The sequence below is a fragment of the Marmota monax genome, unplaced genomic scaffold, assembly GCF_021218885.2.
Source record: "Marmota monax isolate L192 unplaced genomic scaffold, Marmota_monax_Labrador192_F-V1.1 WCK01_AAM20220418_F8-fsc00157, whole genome shotgun sequence".
NCBI classification, from domain to species: domain Eukaryota; kingdom Metazoa; phylum Chordata; class Mammalia; order Rodentia; family Sciuridae; genus Marmota; species Marmota monax.
The window spans coordinates 1,297,505-1,320,481 of record NW_026694573.1 but is presented as its reverse complement, the minus strand read 5'-3'; the positions used below and the strand labels follow the sequence as shown (position 1 = coordinate 1,320,481).

Sequence of the window (22,977 nt, the reverse complement as noted above, 5' to 3'; positions counted from 1 at the left end):
GCACCTAATTGATGGAGTTTTGACCCTATGTTTTCTTCTAGCAGTTGCAAGTTTTCTGGTCTAATTCCCAAGTTTTTAAATTCACTTTGATTTGACTTTTGTGCGGGGTGAGAGAGATCTAGAGAGAAATCTAGAGAGATAAGAGATCTAGATAGAGATCATTCTTCTACATGTGGCTATCCAGTTTTCCTAGAACCACTTGTTTAAAAGGCTGTCTTTTCCCCAGCAAATATTTTTGGCAACTTTGTCAACTATTAGATGGCTGAAAATATAAGGAGCTGTCTCTGTGTCTTCATGCCTATTTTCACGTCATGCCATTTTTGCTACTGTAGCTCTGTAGTACAATTTCAGATCAAGCATTGTGATGCCCCCTGCATTCCTCTTTTTGCTCAGTATTGCTTTGGCTATTCTGGGTCTCTTATTCTTCCAAATGAATTTATAGATTGTTTTTCTTAGTTTTATGAAGAATTTCATTGGTATTTTGATTGGAAATGCATTGAATCAGTACATTGCTTTGACAATTTTGACAATATTAATTTTGACGATATTAATTCTGCCTATTCAAGAACATGGGAAGTCTTTCCATCTTCTAATGTCTTCTTCAATTTCTTTCTTCTGTGTTCTGTAATTTTCATTGTAGAGATCTTTCACCTCCTTGATTAGATTAATTCCCAAGTGTGTTTTTAGGTTATTGTGAATGGGATGTTTTTTCTAATTGTTTTCCTCAGCAGAATTATTCTTGGAATATAGGAAAGCTATTGATTTGTAGGTGTTTCTCTTGTATTCTACTACTTTGCTGAATTCATTTATCTAAAAGTCTAAAAGTTTTCTGGTGGAGTTTTTTTTTTTTTTTTTTTTTTTTGATGGGAGGAGGTCTTCTAGATATGGTATCATATCATCAGCAAACAGATAGTTTGACTTCTTCTTTTCCTATTTGTATCCCTTTAATTTCCTTCTCTTGCATGATTGCTCTGGTTAGTGTTTCACGAACCATATTGAATAAAAGTGATGAATAGAGATGCTCGTTTGTTCCTGATTTTAAAGGAAATGCTTTCAATCGTTCTCCTTTCAGTACGATGTTGGCTTTGGGATTGTCATAAATAGTGTTTATAATGTTGAATTAAGTTATTTCTATCTCTAGCTTCTCTAGTATTTTATTTTTTAATATTTATTTTTTTTAGATTTAGGGGAACACAATATCTTTATTTTTGTATTTTTATATGGTACTGAGAATCGAACCTAGTGCCTCACACATGCTAGCGTGCTACCACTTGAGCCACATCCCCAGCCCCTCTAGTATTTTAAATATGAATGGGTGCTAGGTTTTATCAAAGGTTCTTTCTGTATCTATTGAAATAATCATGTGATTCTTGCTCTTAATTCTTTTAAGTGGTGAATTACATTTATCTATTTGTTTATTTGTTTATTTATTTATGTACAGGGATAGAATCCAGGGGCACTTAACCACTGAGTCACATCTTCAAACCTTTTTATTTTTTATTTTGAGTCAGGGTCTTACCAAGTTGCTCAGGGCCTTGCTAAGTTCTGAGGCTGGCTTTAAATTTGTGACTCTCCTGCCCCAGTTGCCTGAGTTGCTTTGATTACAGGTATATTCCACCATTCGTGTATGTTAAACCAATCTTGCATACCTGGGATGAAGCCCACTTGATTATGGTGTATTATATTTAAATTTTTTTTTCACTTTTAAAAAAATACATTTATTTTATTTGTTTATTTTTATTTGGTGCCGGGGATTGAACCCAATGCCTCATGTACACATGCTAGCTCTACCACTGAGCCACAACCCCAGCCCCCATGGTGTATTAGATTCTTGATATATTTTTGAATGTGTTTTACTTAGGTTTTATTAAGAATTTTTGCATCTATGTTCATTAGGGATATTGATCTGTTGTTTTCTTTCCTTGATGCATGTTTGTCTGGTTTGGATATCAGTGTTATACTAGCTTCATTGAATGTATTTGGAGCATTCCTTCACTTTAAATTTCATGGAATAATTTGAGAAAGACTGGTGTTAGTTCTTCCTTAAAGGTCTGATATAACTCAGCTAAGAATCCATCTGGTCCTGAGTTTTTCTTTGTTGGTAGGCTTTTAATTGCTGTTTAAATTTCATTACTTGATGTTAGTCTCTTTAGGTTTTCTATATCCTGGTTCAATTTGTCTAGGTCATATGTGTCTATCATTTTGTGATTGTCTTCAAGATTTTGTGGTTTATTGGAGTACAAATTTTCAAAATAGTTTCTAATGACCCTCTGGATTTCAGAAATGTCTGTGGTGATATCTCCTTTTTCATTTCTAATTTTGTTGATTTGGGTCTTTTCTCTTTTTCTTTTGGGCAGTTTGGCTAAGCATTTATCAATCTTATTTATATTTTTGAAGGTTCTGTCTTCAAAGGCTGAAGTTCTATTTTCTATGGAATCTAATCTGTTGGTGATGTTTTCAAATGAAAATTTTTTTTTTTTTTTGGTACTGGGGATTTAACTCAGGCCTTTACCACTGAGCTATATTCTGTCCTTTTTATTTTTATTTTTATGTTTTGAGACAGGGTCTTGCTAAGTTGCTTAGCACCTCGCTAAATTGCTGAGGCTGGCCTTGAACTTTCCATCCTCCTGCCTCAGCCTCCCAAGTTGCTGGGATTACAGAGATGTGCCACCACATCTGGCTCAAATAAAATTTTAATTTGATTCATTGTGTCTTTTAATTCGGAGTTGATTGCTTTCTTTTTAATATTTCTATTTCTTTATTGAAATAGTCTTTCATCTCTTGTATTTGTTCCCTTAATCCATTCCTTAGAACTTTAGTTCGTTGAACATTTTAAAAATCATTTTTTTAATAATCTTTTTCTGGAAATTTTTTGCCTTCCATATCTGTGGGATCCTTTGTTAAGGGATTGTAAATTTGGGGGGGAATTTATTTGCCTACCTCATGTTTTTAGAGGACTTGTGCATCAATTGAGATGGATTCCCCTTTCTCTTTTATTTTCATGTCCTTTTGCATATAATAATTAATTTTTTGTTCTGAGACTTCTTTCTTATTTGTTTTTTTTTTAAATTTTTATTTTTGTATGGGGTACTCAACCACTCAACCCAGCCTATTTTGTTTATTTATTTATTTTTTTATTTGAGACAGGATCTCAATAAATTGCTCAGGGCCTCACTAAGTTGCTGAGTCTTGCTTTGGACTTGTAATCCTCCTGCCTCAGCCTCCTGAGCCGCTGGGATTATAAGCATGCACCAGCTTCTGTTTTTGATATATGAGTAGATGTTAAGGAATGAGATCTGAGGTCCCTTTCTGGTTGTTCCTCCTTGGGGCCTGGTTGTTGGTTTGTGTTTTTTCTCTCCAATTCTATGAGTTAAAGTAATATTAAGGTTCAGTTAAAGTAATATTAAGGGATTAGATTATATGTGGGGTGAGATTTACTGCTGCTTTACTGAGTTGTGACTATTTCCTTTCTTTTAAATATTTTTTTTAGTTGTAGTTGGACACAATATCTTTATTTAATTTTATGTGGTGCTGAGGATTGAACCCAGTGCCTCACACGTGCGAGGCAGGCACTCTACCAATGAGCTACAGCCCCAGCCCCAGTTGTGACTATTTCTTACAGCAGGATTCTACTATCTGATCTTGAAGTGTCCCAATCACTTTCCAGCCCCTCTTAGAGGAAGGGGGAGCCAGGGATAACACTAATGTCAGCAACAGATGCATAACCTTAAGAGAAATGTCTGGTGCCCATTTTGACATTTAAAATGCGAATTTCAACCTATAGAAATGGTAGGGGTAGCATTTAGCATCAGTATCAACAATAAAAAACTGAACTAGATCAGGTGTTTGACAGCAGGTATTTATTATGTTATACCTTGCGTTAATAATAACAACATGACGGGGATAGGAATTACATAAACTACATAGTTCTTTTATTTAGTGGGGTTACTGTTTTTTAATCTGTATGGGATTACTGTTTTTTAAGTAAGAGAAAATAGAGTAGGAAGGCAAAAGAAAGTTTGAAATAATTAAAAAGTGATCAGAGAAGACGCAGGAGATAGGTAGCAGATGTTGACAATAAATAAGGAATAAAAAATTAACAGAAAGTAATGAATAAAAGAAAGAGGATGAAGGAACAGGAAAATTTGGCTGTTAGTGGGGGAGGGGAATGAAGAAGGGGAGATAGGAGGGACAGGAGTCAACATGTGAAAAAACCTGCACATGTAAGATAAAAACAAACTCTCATATCATTATACTCCACCTAAATCAAATCTAAATCAAATCAAGACTAGATTATAATCTGGGAATGGTGGCACATGCCTGTAATCCCAGCGACTCGGGAGGCTGAGGCAGGAGGAGTAACAGTTTGAGACCAGCCTTAGCCTCAGAAAAGTAGTGAGGTCCTAGGCAACTTAGTGAAATACTGTCTCAAAATAAAAAATAAAAAGGACTAGGAATGTGGCTCAGTAGTTTAAATGCCCTTGGGTTCAGTCCCTTGTTAAAAAAAAAAAAAACAGAAGGAGAAGGGGGAGGAGGAGGAGGAGGAGGAAACATTTTTACAATGGGAATATGGAGGAGAGAAAAAATAATTAATAATTAATTTATTTTGTATGGTTCTGGGGATTTTAAAAGAGGGAAAAATATTGATGAGAAATAAAGACTTGTTTCTACTGTGGTGGTCAAAACTTGGCAGGAATGGATTTTCATTCTTTATATTTATTTTTGGCTCTCTAATACTTGGGTCAAGGGCTGGGGGTTGTTAAATCTGATGTCTTTTTGTTCCTACCTAGCTGTCACCTAGGTGTAGTAGTTCTCAATTTCCAGTCTTCCAGGACATGATGGGATACACTTAGGAGCGCCGGTGAGTTGTGTAATCTTGTAGTGGGGGTGATGCAGAGTTATAAATAAGAGGTTCCAGTATTTGGGGTTTAGTCTTGGGTGACTTTCGGAACTCTGATGGTGGGTATTTGTGATTTGACCCATTTCTCCTATTTCTGGGGAGCTGCCATCTCTGCTGGACATCTTGATCTCTGGGGCCACCAGTAAAATCCACTTCTAAGGCATAGGGACTGAGTCTCCACAGGTTTTACCTTCTCTGCTATGAACATGAATTATCACATTTATAATGCTGAAGCTCCTGGGTGGCTGTTGTAGGTGTCTTCTCAATAGCTCTTATGGGGCACCAGGAACAAAGGGATCCCTTTGGTATTAGGGTCTCTGAGTCAAGTATAATTTTCATTATGGTTATTTTAGTAACTCTGGTTCAGGTGCACTCTGCAGGTTGTAGAATGAGACTGCTGGCAGATTCCTTTATGTGATCCCAATTTGTCTCTGCTGGCTGCCACGTGGCACTTACTGATAGTTTCCAAGATGGGTCCGGTTGTTTTCTGGGCCAGGGATCTCAGTTCCCATGAAACTTTCCACCTCAGATCTGAGCAATTTTTGGTTGGTTTCATGAACTCCTCTTTCCCCACTGACTCCGTGTTCATTAAAATCAATCCACAAGTTCTCCCAAGCCCACCCCACCAACTTTTAAAACTCTCTGCCTATGCTCCCCTCTCCCTAGAATGGTCACAGCTGTGGCTGCTAGTCAGGCTGGTGCATCTCTAATGTATTATTTCTTATATTCTTTCTGCACTTCTGTGCTTTTATAGTTTCTTTTACAGCCCAGGATTAAGTTTCAGTGAATTCCCTTTATTACCCACTTTGCTGAGGAATATTATTCCTGCTTTGTAAGTCTGGTGTTGAGGAACTGCTGTGAAAGTGTGTGTTCTTTCTCTATTCTACCACCTTCTCTCCTCCAATGCCTATTTTAATATAACTTATAATGTTTTCTCAAAAGTAAGCAAAAACTGGGAGGTTATATAGGAAGGGTTCTTACACATGAGTGCCTGATAACTATCACAAAAGACTCTGCTAGAGTTAAAAGTTTGTTCTAAGTCAATTCAAGACCTGTACATCTTCCTAACCTCTTACATAAGTAAACTCAATCTCTTTTTCACTGGTATGATTATTTATCCCCAATATTTATCCCTCTAAAAGATGTAAGGTGACATGGAAGCCCTAACCAACTTGTCTAAGAAATTCCTACATGACTCAGCTAAAGGGGATCCCTCTACCAAGCAAGTAACACTAATAAAAAAGATATAACTCAAGAGGATACCTAAGACATTATAGAAACTAAATATTATGTATATGTTTCTAATAATTCTGCTAATGTTTCCAAAGTCTTAAATGACCTTCACTTATAAATCAATAGCATGTTAGACCGCACCCAAAGGTCTAATGAGTCACTGTTTTCATGGACTGATTGCTTTTGTGCACATTGTTTACAGAAAATAATGCTTTGTACTCCTGTTTAATGTTGTCTTAACACAATCCCTGCCCTTTATATGCCTCATTCAGTCACCTGCCAACTACCACCATGACTTGACTGCCCTGATGTACAAGATGCTCCACTTCTACTGGGGCCCCTTAAAAAGGCTTCTGTGGAAGGATCTTGACTGTCATCACTTTTCAATTCCCCTTTTCAGCCTTAAGTAGCCTAAGCTGTCATTGCTCCTTTCCCCCAAGTGAAGTTAAGGACACTTCTTCAGAGCCCGGGGTGTGGGGGGGGGGGTGCGGGGGGGCGGGGAGATAGGACAGGTAATGGGATCCCAATTAAAGTTGGTTTTCTTTTTTAATGTAAAGGCCATTCCATGAGGTTAATCATTAGAAATATTCCAAACATTCCAGTCAAAATTTTGTTCTGGAGCATTGGTAAAAACGGAAGTGAAAGTGAATCTGGATAAAGGCTACAAGTTCAAACTCAAGGGGTGAAGAGTACAGCTAATTGGAAGGTCATGGCCAAACCAATAGCATTCCAAATACTTGTTTAGCATGGATTTTCATCAATTGTGTAGGTACTTTTCCAAGAACTGATTAGCATATATTTTGGCCATTAGCATTGGTACTTTCCTAAGCCCTGAGTAGCATAGATATTGGTCAGTGTCCCTACCCAGTAGCTATATAACCTCCTAGAATAGTACACTTAAGTGGCAACCTGTAATCAGTTACCTTGTGGGAGTTCTCTTTTCATCTTTTTTTTTTTTTTTATAAAAATGTGTTTTATTTTAAAACAAGTTTATAAAAGTAGAAATCATACAAAAATACAGATTACTCCGACATGTTGGCAAAATAGCTTATGGCTGGACTTGAGTTTGGAAGTACAGGCACTGTATGTTTGAGGGCATCCGGAAGTAAGTCCAACCGGATCCTACCACCAGCCCTTGTCACTAATCTGTAAACAATAATTTCAAGTAGTATTTAGCACTTTTTTAGCTAATAAGAAATAGACACATAATCATCTCCTTGTGTAACACTACTTTAAAATTTTCTTCCTTAGGTCTGAGCAGATAAGGGCACTTCATGCTACTGTTTTTAACATTTAAAATCTTTGATTAAAATAAAACCAGTTAATAGAAAAATGATGGATTTTGGCTTTTTTGTTACATTTTGCACATATGGGGAGGTCACTGACTTAAAACTAGTGTTTTTGTGATTTTTAAAAAGCAGAGCTTGATCTTTTTGCCTTGATGAGAGAGGTTTTTTAAAAAACAAACCCACTCATATTACTAAAAGGTTCAACACCTGAGTACTAACTCTTACATAGGTGCCAGTGCAGACTGTCCTGAAACTGCATGGAAAATACACTTGCTTCTAGTGTGTACTTCTGATTTACCGGAACAAGCAATTCTTAAGATCAATAACCCTATAAAGTGGGTAGTTTCAAACAATTATTGCAAAAGACCATATTTAAAAAAGGCAATTTAAAATACTTGATTCCAGAGTAATATACAAATAAACTTAGCACTAAAGGAAAACAGCAGGCGGTATCAGTTCAGAACTCTTCCAATTTTTCAAGAATAGAGACTGAATAGGTTAATACCACCTTCCAAAAACAAAGCAACTCATTTAAAAGCTAAACAACTCATGTTAACATAATTTGATTATAAAATTAGAAACCACAATTATATTTCAGGAACACAGTACCTTAGTGATATTAAAGGATACTTCTGATTAACCTGGCATAGAAAATTACTTCTTGAGCCTTCACATCCTATACCAACTCTATACCTCTGGCCATATGTTTAATTTGTTTGAGGGTTTAAGATGTGGGGATATGTTTCTGTTAAGCTAATTCCAAATCTTAAGATAGAAATGAAATGTTTTTTTAAATTCCCAGATACCTTAAATGCTACTATCTTATGACTCTTCCTGTTAAGCTCACCCTACACATAGCTTATTGTCATGATCCTACTCCTTTCTCTGTGGGAAGCCATCCTGACACGTGACTGGGTGACTCCCGTTAAGGGTCTGAGGCTTCTGGCTGTGTCGGAATTTTCCCGGCCCTTTCCTGATGAGAGAACCCGTCCGTGTGGGGGTGTGACTGACCACTGACCCCGGGGGCCCAATCACTGACCCTGACCTTGGAGTGCAGTCCCCCCTCAACCTTCATTGGATGGAATTATCCCCTGAATTTCTTGTTCCCCAATAAAAGGCTACTCCCTGGCGTGTTCACGCTCTCTCTCTCCTGCTAGCCCTGAGTAATCCTTGCTGCCCTGCTGGGCGGTTAGAGGTTGGAGCCAGAGAGGGGAGCCGTCTCGGACCTGGCAATAGAAATAAGGTAACTGAGTCTGTGTGTTTTATTTCGATCTCTTCTAACTAACTTTATGCCTAGAACCTCATTAATGAAACCATTGCGCAGGCCGCGTGGTAGATTTCTCTCTTGCCTTCTGTTGCACATTGTCTCATTTTTCAAATTTCTGAGACAAAAACTCAGAAAGAAATTGGCAGAACACCAATGGCCAATCATTAAGAAATGCAAAATGCTACTTGTTAGTAGTGGAGAAAAATCCAGCTTGGCTGGTTGCAATCCTTGGAGCTGACACTGGCAGGTATCCCCTGCTGTTTAGCTGCTAACACAATGGGCTTTCTTGGCTGCAGAGGATGCAGCTTACGCAGACCTCACGTGTCAGCAGGAGCAGACAACTGAGTTTCATCTTAAACTTTGGTTTTACTGTTATAAACTGATAAGAAGATAGTCCCTAGGTTTCCACTCTGCATGCATATATGACCAACACTCCCTAGGGACCCCAGGAACCTAAGCTGGGGTGGGATTCTCTAGTTGGCAGCACTTTCCATGTGATTTCTCATATTATTACTGAGGGAATTAAGCACATCTCCCTGTAACTCCACTGGGTGGAGATACCTGGAAATTTGTGCTTGATTTCCTCAGTACTTTGACTCATAGGCCTTTTTCCTATATTGATTTTTTTTCTTGTGTTGGAGAAGGAACCCAGGCAAGTGCTCTCCGCCACTGAGCTACATTCCCAGCCCACTGTTTTTGCAGTACTGGGGGTTGAACCCAGATATACTTCACCACTGAACTCTACCATTGAGTATCCCCAGCTCCAGGACTTATTTTTTTTTTTTTTTAATTTTTAGAAATTAATTAATTTATTTTGTATGGTTCTGGGGATTGAAGCCAGGGTCACTATACCACTGAGCTAGGGAAGGGCTTCTATTACCCAGGATTGTACAATAGCCACATGTGAGTCATCCATGGAGCCAATGGCCTTCTTGGGCCCTACAGAGGGGCTTCTCCTCTAACTCAAGCTAAATTTTGCAAGAAGAGATCCTGCAGGGCAGCTTCCACAGCCTGAATGCCTGCCCACCCAGCACTTCACCACAGTGAAGGCAAGCTTCTACCTACATCTATCCCCATGTACTATCTTCCTTGGACACACTGGGCATCTGCCTGGGTGCTCCTAATTTTCCACTGGGGACTAAATGCCTAGGCATGATGTTGACATGTCAGGAACTGGCTACAGTGACATGGGGCTGTGTAGAGAATGCTGTGGGGATGTTAGAATAAGTAGTTAGACATGAGCAGGGGGTTGGGGTGCTGCGTCCCTCCCCAACTCAGGCAATGGCAAAGCCCTACTGAGGTGGATAGCGCAAGGCCGTCCATCCTCTGGAGGAGCACAGTATGTTTCTGGGAATGGGCTGGTTTGGTTTTGTATTCCTTTAATAATTATAGTTGCGACTTCTCATATGACCATTAAGTATGAAGGAAAAAACATGACCTTCCCAATTAATGCAACTACTTCTAAAGAATAAATCTGTTTGCTCTAAATGCAATGATTCAGCTGTGGAACATAAATCGTTAATGTTTAATGAGAAACCCCCTGTAGGAAAAATAGTCAAGGAAGTTTTTGAGAAATTAAATTAAAATCTAGAGAAGAAAAATTAATATTAAGAAGACAGATTAGTGCTTAGTACTGAGCAACTTGTTCTTGTTCCTGTGCACAGTGGTTTGTGCTCTTACTCTTGTTTGATTAAAATTAGTAGCCTCTCTTTTCAAGTTAACCACTTGCCAAAACCACAGCGCCAGTTCTAGTCAGTAAGTCAAGAAAGAATAGTCAAGGTATAGGTCAAAAGTCTGGGACATTTCTAACAATTATTAAAAGCTAACTAAGCAGAAACAGCTCAAAGCAAAACGTGAACTGAAAGTAAAAATGCTTGCTTATGCATAAGCCAAGATACATTCTTCTTATCTAATTGTAGCTATGTAATATTTTGTTTCTTTGAATAATCAAGATTCCTGTTTTGTAACGACAAACTACTGTGAGCCTGCCAAAATGAGAAGTATATATGATTAACTTCACAAGTAAAGATTGGGATTCAGCATCTTCACTTTTGTGTCTGTGTTGTTTCTCCACCCCCTTTCGCAACTCCTCACCATCATTTAGTCTCCTGAGACCCCTGCTGGAGCTGGACTCCAACACTGGGGGAAGGAAAATAGGGCTTACTCATTTTGAGTGACAAAAAACTACTCCACCTAGGTGACAAAAAACCCTACCTATAAACCACCTCCTCAGATATTGTCTTCTTAAAACTAAAGAGAAATGGGTGTAACCAACCTAAGGGACATTCCAACTATGGAGCAGCAGAGTACCAAGGCGTTAAGCTATGGGATAGAGAAACCAGGATAACCAACCTAAGTATACAACACACGGGGGAGGTTTCCAGACCAAATATAAAATAATAACCAGGTGGAAAACCCCACACCATTCTTCTCTTGGGATAGCCCAGGAATGTAAGCATACTTTCATTTCCCTAAATAAACCCTTTATGCTTTTTCTATGTCTCCTGACTGAAATCTTTCTTTTGAAAAGAACTGAGAAATACATCACCTACTAAATGGACACTGAGCTGTCCCTAACAGATAACTCCACAGTACAGCTACTCCCATAAGTCCAGAAAATTTGCCTTTTTCCAAATCCCTACCATCCAAGGTTATTTTCCCTTCCTAAAACACAATAATGTTCACATGGAAGTAATAGTGTTTGTAATTCTTCTGTTTTATTATGATTAATATGAACACAACAGGTTACAGAGGAAATTCCTGATGGAAATTATGTCAGGAGCCAACCCAAGGACTCCAAGTTGACATGTCTTCTTATTGGCAGGAAAGATCTCCCTTGTGAATGACCTCCAGACCCATCAAGGAAAACAGGATGATGGCACATCCTCGAATGGCCTCATGTTTCTTCTTGGAAAGTGTATCCCTTCCTGGCTTATGAATCTGCTCGGGGGTGATGGGTAAGGTTTTTATATCTGGAGGAACAAACAATCTGGCTCTAGGAGCCCTGAAGAAGTGACAGTACCTTCCTTGTTAGGTAACTCAAGAAGTAGCTTCTGTGACCAAGAGCACCTCACCTTAATCACCATGTTTGCTCCCTAGGGGAAAATTCCTGCCCGGTGGAGGCTGCACCACACATAACAGTTTTGCCACATCCAGTGCATTTATTTGGTCCACATCACCCACCCCAGTGTCCTCTGCACCCAGAAGACTGCCGGGCACATAGCAGGTGCTCAGCAAATGTCTGTTGAACTGAATGGCAAAGGGCTTCTCATCACCATGCAGTCTCTGGTGTTCTAGGAGGTGTGAGCTCCAGTTAAACATTTCACCACATTCATTACATTTAAAGGATTTCTCTCCAGAATGAACTTTCTGATGTTTAATAAGACAATGGTTCTGGCTGAATGCTTTGCCACACTCATGACATTTATAGGGCTTCTCTCCAGTGTGGATCCTCTGGTGCACGATGAGGGATGAGTGGCAACTGAAGGCTTTCCAGCACTTGCTGCAATCAAAGGGCTTCTCTCCAGTGTGTATCCTCTGGTGTACAATGAGGTAAGAGTGGGAACTGAAGGCTTTCCCACACTCATTGCATTTGAAGGGCTTCTCCCCACTGTGGATCCTCTGGTGCACAATAAGGTATGAGTGGCAGCTGAAGCCTTTCCCACAATCAGTGCACTTGAATGGCTTCTCTCCTGTGTGGATTCTTTGATGGAGAGTGAGGCGTGAACGGTTATTGAAGGCCTTCTCACATTCATTGCATTTGAATGGCTTATCCCCGTTGTGGATTTTCTCATGCACAGTGAGGGACGAGTGGCAAGTGAAGGCCTTGCCGCACACATTACATTTGTAGGGCTTCTCGCCAGTGTGGATGCGGTGGTGCCGGGTCAGGTGTGTCCGCTGGTTGAAGGCCTTGCCACACTCACCACACTTGTAAGGCTTCTCCCCAGTGTGCACTCTCAGGTGCATGTTGAGCAGTGAGCTGCAGCTGAAGGCCTTCTCACAGGTGCTGCACTTATAAGGCCTCTCTCCTGTGTGGATGCGGTGGTGTACATTGAGAGATGAGTGGCAGCTGAAGGCTTTCCCACACTCACTGCAGAAGAAGGGTTTCTCACCTGTGTGGATCCGTTGGTGCTCGATGAGGTTGGTGCTCCATGTGAAGGCCTTGCCGCACTCATTGCATTTGTAAGCCTTCTCACGGCTGTGCCAACGCTGGTGTAGTGTGAGAGATGCACTCTGTGGGAAGGTTTTCCCACACTCGTTGCACATGAAAAGACCAGCCCGAGCTCCCTGTGGTCTGTTTGCTGGTGGGTTTTTCCCACACTCACTTGACCTGAAAGACTTTTTCCCTGTGCATGTCCTCCGATGGTCTTTAGCTATACCTTCAGCAAAATGAATGTCCTTGGTGCACCTGGCAGGAGAGTGTTCTTCTGTAGGGGCATTTTGCTGGGTGAAGCGGGTGCACCCAAGGGGAAAACCCTCCTTGGATTCATTATGCCCCCAGTAGCTCTCCTCCGTGGAGATGTCCCCATGGCTGGCAGGCACTCCCTTCCACAGGGCAGCCTCATTTCTACAAAGAGTATCTTCCTGGGCTACCCAGGCCCATGCCCCACTTGGGCTGGTGCTGTGAAGGCTGGTCCTCTTCAACTGCTCCACGATGGGCTTCAGGGATGGGTTTTTTTGGAAAAAGTTCTGCTGTTGAGAAGATTCCTCCTTCATCTCTGGCATAGGCTCCCACTCTGTCAGAGATTGAAAATGGAATTTTCTGTGAGTACACTGAAGAGCTGACATGGAGATGCAGAAAAGCCCAGGAAAGGAAGTAGAAACCGAAAGAATCAAAGAGCTTGAGGGCCTGAAATCAGAGGGACAAAAGAGAGCCTCCAGAATGAACTACTTGAACAAGACACAAAAAAAGGGAAGAGGAGGAGGAAATGGGAAGAAGCTGCTAGAGAGCATGAAGAACCGGCCAAGTGAGAAGCCAAGGGAATCCCAAAAAGGGTAGCTTCAAATGAGTACCAGGGGGCTGAGAAAGAGGCAAAGCTCAGGGAGTCTAAGAATCAGAATATGATTCAATCATTGAAAAGTCCACTAATTGACTATTATGTGTCAGGTCAGGAGGTGGGTGTACTTAGGAGTCTGAAAATAATTAAAATTTCCCTGATGCCAAAAGGGAAAAAGGATTCCCTCTTCCTCACCTCTCTTTAGCATTTCCTTTAGAAACTTGGGAATGTAAATACTTTGTCTAGCTCTAAGATGCATGTACATCTTTTTAGAAGTACACTAAGTCTCTTGCCAGCTCCATATCCTGGAACACATCTTTCTTGGAGTCACTGTGAAATCTGAACATGGAGGAAGAGGGTGGCATCCTGTCTCCCTGTCTCTGTGGGAGGTAATTTCCTGCTTGTCAACAAGATATAAAAAGTCAACAGTTTTCCTAAGACAAAGACAACTGATATGTGTGAGAGGCCCTGCACTGGATTAAACATTCATTCAATAATGAAGTTTTTTTCCCCTTCTATATCTATAGAGAAGTGTTCTGGACTAGCACAAGATTTTATTTCTATTTTCCCCAATAGCTTCAAGTAGAACAGTGTATCACAGTGGGTACAGCTGCATTGTAGTGCAGCGTGGGGCCCCCAAACTGTTCAGAGGAGCTGGGCAGGCAGAATTGGCTCAGTAAGGATGGATAGTAGGCAGCCAGGTAAAGGAAAAGGAGAAGAACCTATCATCAACGTAACAGTGCATCTAAGAGGGAAAAGAGAATGAAACAGGAGGAGGGAAGGCCAAGAGGTGGCTCTGGCAACAAGGACAGGTGCTGGATGATGAGATACCTGACACATAGGGTTCTGGGCAAGGAAGACTTTCTACACAGAGGACAATATGATATACCCAGTGCATCTCCTTATTTTTGGTTCTGGGGATTGAACCCAGGAATGCTTTACCACTGAGATACATTCAAGCCATTTTTATTTTTTATTTTGAGACAGGGTCCGTTATGGTTTGGAAATGAGGTGTCCCACAAAAGCTCACATGTGAGACAATGCAAGAAGGTTCAGAGGAGAAATGATTGGGTTGTAAGATATTAATCCAATCAGTGATTTAATCCCCTGATAGGGATTAACTGAGTGGTAACTGAAGTGATAGATGTGGCTGGAGGAGGGGAGAATTGGGGGATGGCTCTGGATATATATTTGTATCTGGCGTGTGAAGTCTCTCTCTGCTTCCTGATCACCATGTAAGCTGCTTCGCTCTGCCATGATGTTCTGCCTCACCTTAAGCCCAGAGGATTGGAGTTGGCTGTTCATGGACTTAGACTTCTGAAACCATGAACCCCCAAATACACCTTTTTCTCCTCTACAGTTGTGCTGGTTGGGTCTTTTAGTTGCAGCAGCGATAAAGCTGACTAAAACAGAGTCTCACTAAATTACTGGGGGCATCACTAATTTGCTGAGGCTGGCCTCAAACTTGGATCCTTCTGCCTCAGCCTCTTGAGTCACTGGGACTACAGGTGTATGCCACCATGCCTAGCATAAAGATGCATTATAATGATGGACCTGGTGCTGTGTAAAGAGGTTGGAGCAGAAGTTGGTCAGCAGGAAATCATGTGATTAACAGAAGGAATAATGGCAATTTCAGACTAGCATTGTGGCTCTGAGGATGAACAGGAAGCAGAAATATATTTTAGAAGCTAAAATTAAGGTTCTCTTTGCTATTGATTGGAAGTAGAGGAGGGGACATGGAGGAAAGGGCGAAACCTCGGCAGACACCCATGCCTAGGTGACCAATGGAAGCCTTTACAAAGACAGAGCTAAAAGGAGTTTCCTGGCACACAGTCAGTGCCAATGCTTGTGGAAGAAAAAAATGGAGGGAGAAAGGTGGTGGGAGGCTCTAGAAAAGGTATGGGGAAGGACCAGCTCTCTTCTACCTTTGTTATCTGCTCACCTGAACAAGTCCTTCCAGTGACTTTGCTGTGCACTTGCCATGGCTCCTCACCTCGTTCCAGATGGGAAATGACATCTGGCTTGCAAACTGGAGGCCCTGCTTATAGAGAAGAAATTGTCAGGGCTAGATGTACTATGGCTCTCAAACTGAGCCAACCTCATAAAACGATTCATGAATCAGGACAAGGTACTGCAAAGGGTGTACCATCTCCAAGAAACATTAAGTTCTCTAGGCCCCAAAGTGGTGAGGGGCCTCAGGGGACCCAAGTGGCAGTGCATGACTCTGAAGACTCCACATTACATCCTCCGTTCTCACCTGAGGAATGCTCCAGGGCTGATGGGTTAAAAGTCCTATCCTTTCTCCCCTAAGCAGTTCTCCATCTCCTCCAGGCTCCTTGCCCCAGGGCCAGTCCCAATTCTAAGCAAGGATGCCATTGGCTACCATACCACACTCTGGGGACTTCTGGAGTGGCTTAACCTGTGACCAGGTGTTCTGAGGCAGAGGCCAGTTTTCCAAGTCATGCTATGTCCAGTACCAGCACTGGTGCTGAAGAGATTCTTGGTAACATCTACCACATGGAAGAAGACCAAGAGCATATGCCAAGGGAGCCATCTTACCAAGAGCAAGAAGGTTCTGGTAGTTCTCCAGCATCACATCCCTGTATAGGGCCCTCTGAGGGGAGTCCAACTGACCCCATTCCTCCTGAGTAAAGTCCACAGCCACGTCCTTGAAAGTCACTGATTCCTGAAATGACATATTTTCTCACTCATCCAGGAAGAAAGATTCTGTGTTCATGATTCCAAGAAAACCACAGATTGACTAAGGACCTCATAATTACAGTGTTAACCTCAGCTGACCTTCTGCTAATCATGGAAAGTTATGTTACAGATACTGACCATGGATGGGCTAAAACCCTGGGGTATGTGGGGAGCTCAGAATTGGCATGCACCTCCTACTCTGCATTCTGAACTAGGATAGTTAGGTTGAATAGACACCGTGGTGCTCTTATAACACAACATACCCTGAAATCTGCACATGGCTGCTCTAATATGTCCTGAATGAGAGCTATGCTTTCCATGATTAAGAATCTCAAACTTTGGCCTTGAATTTGTAATCCTTCTCCTTCAATCTCCTGAGAAGCTGGTATTACAGGCATGTGCTACATATCTGGACAGCAGTGGTTTTATTGTATGTGTGCTTACAGTGCTAGGTATTATGCATGTGCTTTGATCCTTGAAAGGATCAAACTGATGCCTGGTGTTTTCACTGCCTCCCATGATGAATCACAGAAATATTTAAGAAATCTAAGAAAACCAATATTATAATAATACTAAAATAGTATTGGTTTACCTCCAAAGAAGGGGAAAAATAGAGAAGCAAAACAGATACAATATATAAAAAGTAAATAGTATAATGGCAGATAGAAATCCAACCATACTAATTACTATATTAAATGTAAATGGTCTAAAAATTACTTACAGTAACTAAGAGGTGGAGATTGTCAAATTGGATAAAAAACATGTCACCTGGCTTAGAGAGGTAATTCAGTGGTAAAGCATTTGCCTAGCATGCTCAATCCCTGGACTGAGGGAAGGGGAAGAGTAAGACCCAACTATATGCCAGCTAGAGAAACCCATTTTAAATACAAAGACAAAAATAGGTTGAAAATGAAAGGGTAGATAAAAACCTGCAAATGCTAATTCAAAGAAAACTAAGGCAGTTATATTACATTAAAGTAGATTTCAGAGCAAAGATCATTTCTAAGACACAGTCCATTTTTCAAACTTTTATCAATTTTTTTTAAAAAATCTATGCCCAGTCAAGGATCATGCACTGCACTTGACTGTCATGTCTCTTGAGTATCTCATAGAACTAACAGCATTCTAACACTTCCCAGACTCTAGACTTGTCTCACAATATTTATTTATTTTGCAGTACTGGGGATTGAACCTAGGGGCCCTCTACCATTGGGTACATCTCAGTCCTTTTATTTTTTTTATCATTTATTTATTTTTTAGTTGTAGTTGGGCACAATATCTTTATTTTATTTATTTATTTTTATGTGGTGCTGAGGATCGAACCCAGGGCCTCACATGTGCTAGGCAAGTGCTCTACCACTAAGCCACAACCCCAGCCCCTCAGTCCTTTTTTGAGACAGGGTCTTCCTAAGTTGCCAAGGTTGGCCTCAAACTTGCAATCCTCTTGCTTTAGTCTCCTAAGTCGTTGGGGTTATAGGCATGTGCTACCACGCCTGGCCCAGCTTGTTTTACAGCTTTCTGTAAAATCAGTGTTCTATCTTTTTATCATCAGATCTTATCTCTTTTAAAGTGGAAGATTAACAGAATCACAAAATTCTAAAAAGATATCAAAGGACCATCAATCCTGCAGACTTTTCACTGTCCCATGCACCCCTGTAAATTCCATCACAGGGATAGGAGTGGTTTTGGTGGCAGAACAAAATGAGGTGAAAAGTCCAAAAGCTGTAAAAGGAAGGATCTGGGCCCTACTTGGCTACAGAAGTAGCCTCAAGATCAATTCATAATTGAGCCCATGGATTCTCTAAACCTCCAGATTTTTCCCTGAAAGCCTCATGCCAGGGGCCTGGTGCACAGAAAATCACACAGGGATGAGCCTGCTATCACCACTCTTACCCCAGTGCTTCCACCTGTCCATGTCTGATTCCTTCACAGCAAACTCCCCCAACCATTCCCCAGTCTTGCAAAAAGCCCTAACTCATATGTGAAGAGATCAAAGTGATTTCATGTGGGCTGTCATCTACTTGTTCAGGGCTTCATTAAAACCACTACTCAGAGCTCCCAGCACAGTTCCTGGGCATTCCCACTCATTGGACTGAATTAAGCTGGAAGGAACATTTATGAGACTTCATCATGTGTACACCTGGGGAGTCATCTGGAGTTTCTTCAAATGGACCTGTTCTCACTACCTAGAGCTTCCTGAAGACTGGACAGTAGGTCCCTTGTGGGGAGTAGGGGAGGTCCATGGCTGACTGAAGATGCAGGGAAAGAAAAATAATGTGCCAACCCTTTTCATATATAAGAAAGAAAAGACACTACTCACCTCAGATCTGGCTGCTAGGAGACTCCAATCTGATTTATCCTCTGGATTTTCTTTGGGGGAAAGAGCAGGGTCCTGAGTGGAAAGAGCTGGGGTTGAAGAAATGAGTCAAAGGGGGCTGTTCTGTTCAGCCACCATCCTCATGGCTGAGCTAAAGTTCACACAGCCCTGGCACAGGCAGGAATCAGAGAGAAGGCAGGAACCACCTAGCTTGGTCCTGTGGGGAGCAAGCCCCAATATCTGGCACAATTTAATTAATACAGCTTCTGGGTTAATTCTTCCTCTCAGCATCCCAGATACTTTAATTAAGGAGGAAAATATTGGCATTCTTTTCCTTCCATCAGCATGCTGGAGAGTGGGAACAAATGGTAGCCCAGGATGAAGAAGCAGGGGGACTGATTTGCTGGGACTTGTCAGAAAATAGCCTGACCTCTCTGAGTGTCAGTTTCCTCAAGTGAAAAATCCATAAACCCACGGACTAAAAGAGCAAAGCTGTACCTGTCTCCTCTGGTTTCAGGGCCAGAGTCTCCATAGCGGCCCTCCGCAGCATTCCCCGGGGGAGTGGGCAGTTCTGTAGCCTCCCGGATCCCAGGTTAGGTCCAGAGTGGAGGGTCCCAGGGACAGCGGCCCTGCAGGGAAGCCTCGCTGGGGCGCAGACGTGCTCACAGAGGCAACATTCCGCGCCCGGGCTGAACTCGGGCTCAGACAAGCTCAGCAAACACACTGCACCCCACGCTGGGCTCGCGCTCCAGCACACCAGCCCACAGACACACCCACATCTAAGCTGGGCTCACACTCAGGCTCCATCACACGCACGCCCTGTCACCCCGTCACACACTCCTCCAGGAGAATTCGCGTTCGGGACTCGCTCGGGGACCAGACCCAGGCCTCGGGCTCGGCCGCCAAGAGCCAGGGTCACGGAACACGGTCGACAGATGGACCTGGAGACGGACGGAGAGACCGATGAACTGTCGCGTGGACGGGCGAAAGAGCAGACCGGCCTCCTACAAAAGGACAGAGACAGCCACAAAGAGCAGACCAGCGACCACCGAGGGAAATTGCGCCTGCGCAGAACGGATGCGAACTACATCTCCCAAGAGCCTTTGTGGCGCAAGGCGGTGACTCCATTTCCCAGAGGGCTCCGGGTATCCGAACTGCCTAGGAGACCCAGCCCCGACGGGTGTTGTAGCACAGCTTTATGGGAAATGAATTTATGGGGCTACCCCGAGCGTTCCGTACTTGTAGAGCGCTGGCAGTGGAAGGCGCTGTACAGCTCTAAGGGGGGCGGTAGAGCGCGGATGCGTAAATATCTAATTGCAGGAGTAGATAGTGGTTGGTGCCGGAGAAGACGGGAATTGTGATTTCTTCCACGTCTCCAGGTGGAGGAGGTTGGACTACTGCCCACATCCATCTGTAAGAAAGGCCCAGGTCTCTGACCCTACGGATACTGAAGGTGGTGGGTCATCTCTCGAGGGATTTCCCAGGGCCCTGTCCCTGGTGTTCCTCCTGCAGCCAGACCCCTGAGGCCTGCCCTCAGACTTGGGAGTGAAATATCCACAGATCCCAAACCCGGAATGAACCACACGAGACACTGGCTGCAAAAAGCAGGAGGCGTTTATTCTCACACAGGCGCCTGCGGGTGCACAGCAAAACCTCAGCCGGAGCTTCGGTGAACTGGCACACCGGGCTTTGGGGTATAGATCTTTTATAGGGAACAGGTGGGTTAGGTCTTAGCTTAGCACAGCAACAGCCTTCCTATTGGTCCCTCTGAATTCAGCAGTTGAGTCACCTAGGGGGGTAAACTTGTTTTTCAACTTTTTGTTCTCAGAAAAACCATAAAATTGCATTCTGTCCTTTCAGTTCCTGTTTTTAAACCTAGTTCTCAAGTTTAACCGGTAGGACTGTCTAAAAGGAACATCTTGTGGTAGGGGGCCCGTTAGGGTTATCTACATGGAACATCTTGTGGTAACATTGTGCAACACCTGAGGTGCTACATGCTGCTGGAGGGGTTTTGACATGGGGGTTGGGTGAGGAAGTGTCTTGCAGCTTTGAGGCCTAGGGGTTTGGTCACCTAATGCTGGGCCTGGGTCTTGAGGTCCTACAGGAGAATCTCAGACCTGTTATTAGGCCAGATGGCACTAAGCACAGTCTACCCTCTGGTGCAGTTGAAGGAGAATCTGGGTGGGGACCCAAGGATAAGGTTAATAATAGTAACAGCCATAAGCAAGACGTGTTTCTGAAGCAGACCTCCCCCCACTCCCACCCCCGCCTTTGAAATTAAATTCAAAGCTCCAAATTGTTTTAACTTCCAAATGGAGGCTGAGAGGCTGCCCCCTGGACGGGATGGGCACTGGGAAGCTTGAGATTGGGACATGTTTCTGATTAACACAGCCAAGCTAAATCTACATATGTATATTTCCTGCCTTTTGTCCCACTGTGCCTCTCTTACACAAAAGCTTTTTGTCTCCTAAGTTTCTAAAGAAAGAGATCTGAGGAAAAATGTCTCCTTTCTCTTCTTCAGAGCCAGCTTTGAATTAAACTTACTTTTCTTCCTCAGCCTGACTTCTGAGTTGTTGGGGTTTTTGTTATTGTTTGATTTTTGTTTTTGGTAACAGGGATTGAACCCAGGGGCACTTAATTGCTGAGCCACATCCCCAGCCCTTTTTAATTTTTTAAAGACAAAGTCTCACTAAGTTGCTTGGGGCCTGGCTAATTTGCTGAGGCTGGCTTTGAACTTGCAATCCTCTTGCCTCAGCCTCTGGAGTTGCTGGGATTAGAGGCATGCACCATGGACCCTGGTTCTCTCCTGAGGTTTTTTTTTTTTTTTTTTTGCTGTTGTTGTTCTTTTATTATTATTATTATTATTCTTGATAGACATTTAGTTTCTTGTTTTCTTGATTTATTTTTATGTGGTGCTGATGATCGAACCCAATGCCTCACACATACTAGGCAAGTGCTCTACCACTGAGCCACAATCCCAGCCCTCTCTCCTGAGTTTTAATGGTGCTCCATAATCAGAAGAGTCTTTCCTTCCTGGTTACACTTCCAAGAACTGAATTCTGGCAGAATGCTCAATACGTTTGTTAGCTGTTATTACACACTTTAAGAGAGAAAAAACTGTTGAAGAGTAGGTGGAGTAACTTGTCCTGAGCCACACAGCCAGGGAGAAGCTGAATAACTCCAGATTATTACCAGATTTCTAGTGAGAATTGGTCTGGGTTGGGATTGGGGATGTACAGACTCAAATCCCTTCAGACTCCCACCTTGACCCCAGCTTAAGCACTCTGTCCAGTGCCCATTTTGGCATAACTGTACCCAGACCTCTCCTGTTGAGTGCATAACAGTGTCCAATAACACTGTGTTCAACCCCAGGACAGGAGAGTAAAATTGTGCATTTGTTCACCACAAGTCTGATTGTGACTCTGTGTTGGCTGGTACTGTGGGGTTTTTGATATATGTGAACCTACATATGTATGGGACTAAGTCTCACAAGTCTGATTTGTGTGTGTTGGCATATGGCTGTTGGCCACATAATGTGAAATTGTATGTTTGTGTCTCTGGATCTTACAGGTCAATGTGTTTATATATTTATGTATAACCATTAAGTTCATTTATGACTCTATGTCGCTTTTACCTCACATTTTTTTTTTTATCTGTCTCACCATCTAAGTGTGCTTCTGAGAAATAGTACAGACATGTGCTTATGCATAGGTGAGTCTGTGAGGCTGCCTGTGGCTTGTTTCACAATTCTGGGATGTGTGTGGCACCCTCTGCACATGGGAGGGTAATGTGTGCACCTGTGTGCTTGCTTATGAGTCTAATGTGATTCTTCTGTATATATTGGCATATAGCTGTTGATTTAATGGTTTAGCCAGAGTCTTCTCACATATGTGTTTCCCGAGACTAGCACAGCCAATCTAGTAGGTTCCAGCTAGAGGCAAAAGAGGATAAGAAAAATGAAGACCCAAGGATGCAGATTTTGAAGATAACAGCTGAGGTCAGATGGAGAGCTGCTCTCTGATGGAGAAGCAGGTCTAAAGAATTACACAAGCAATCTTTATATATGTCTGATTATCAGATTAAAGACTATGTAAACATTATTCTTTGTATTCATGAAAGTTACAGAGTTAGCAACATTATGCAGCTTATTCCACAGTTGTATTCTACAGTTGCAATGTGCAGTGTTAGGATATTTGTGTAGCTCTCAAGAAAGTCCATTGATTAAAGTTACTGTTAGGTTGGAAATTTCAGGAGTAATGGAACTGGTGAAACAT

The 22,977-nt window shown here is 42.2% G+C and overlaps 1 protein-coding gene across 3 annotated transcripts; it reads right to left on the bottom strand.

Annotated features, from left to right (window-relative positions):
- Positions 1 to 11,384: 11,384 nt before the first annotated feature.
- Positions 11,385 to 19,789, bottom strand: Znf74 (zinc finger protein 74). Of its 3 annotated transcripts, none has more exons than XM_046421282.2 (5): positions 19,202 to 19,789; positions 18,707 to 18,792; positions 16,246 to 16,372; positions 15,629 to 15,727; positions 11,385 to 13,425 (listed from the first exon to the last, which is right to left on the bottom strand). In XM_046421282.2, exons 1-5 carry the CDS (start codon positions 19,251 to 19,253, stop codon positions 11,765 to 11,767), a joined length of 2,025 nt encoding a protein of 674 aa, XP_046277238.1. In that variant the 5' UTR covers positions 19,254 to 19,789; the 3' UTR covers positions 11,385 to 11,764. The 3 variants fall into 3 exon arrangements, with proteins under 3 accessions (XP_046277238.1, XP_046277239.1, XP_046277240.1); XM_046421283.2 differs by having other exon boundaries at positions 15,629 to 15,724; positions 19,202 to 19,788; XM_046421284.2 differs by having other exon boundaries at positions 18,707 to 18,778; positions 19,202 to 19,788.
- Between the last annotated feature and the right edge of the window lie 3,188 nt (positions 19,790 to 22,977).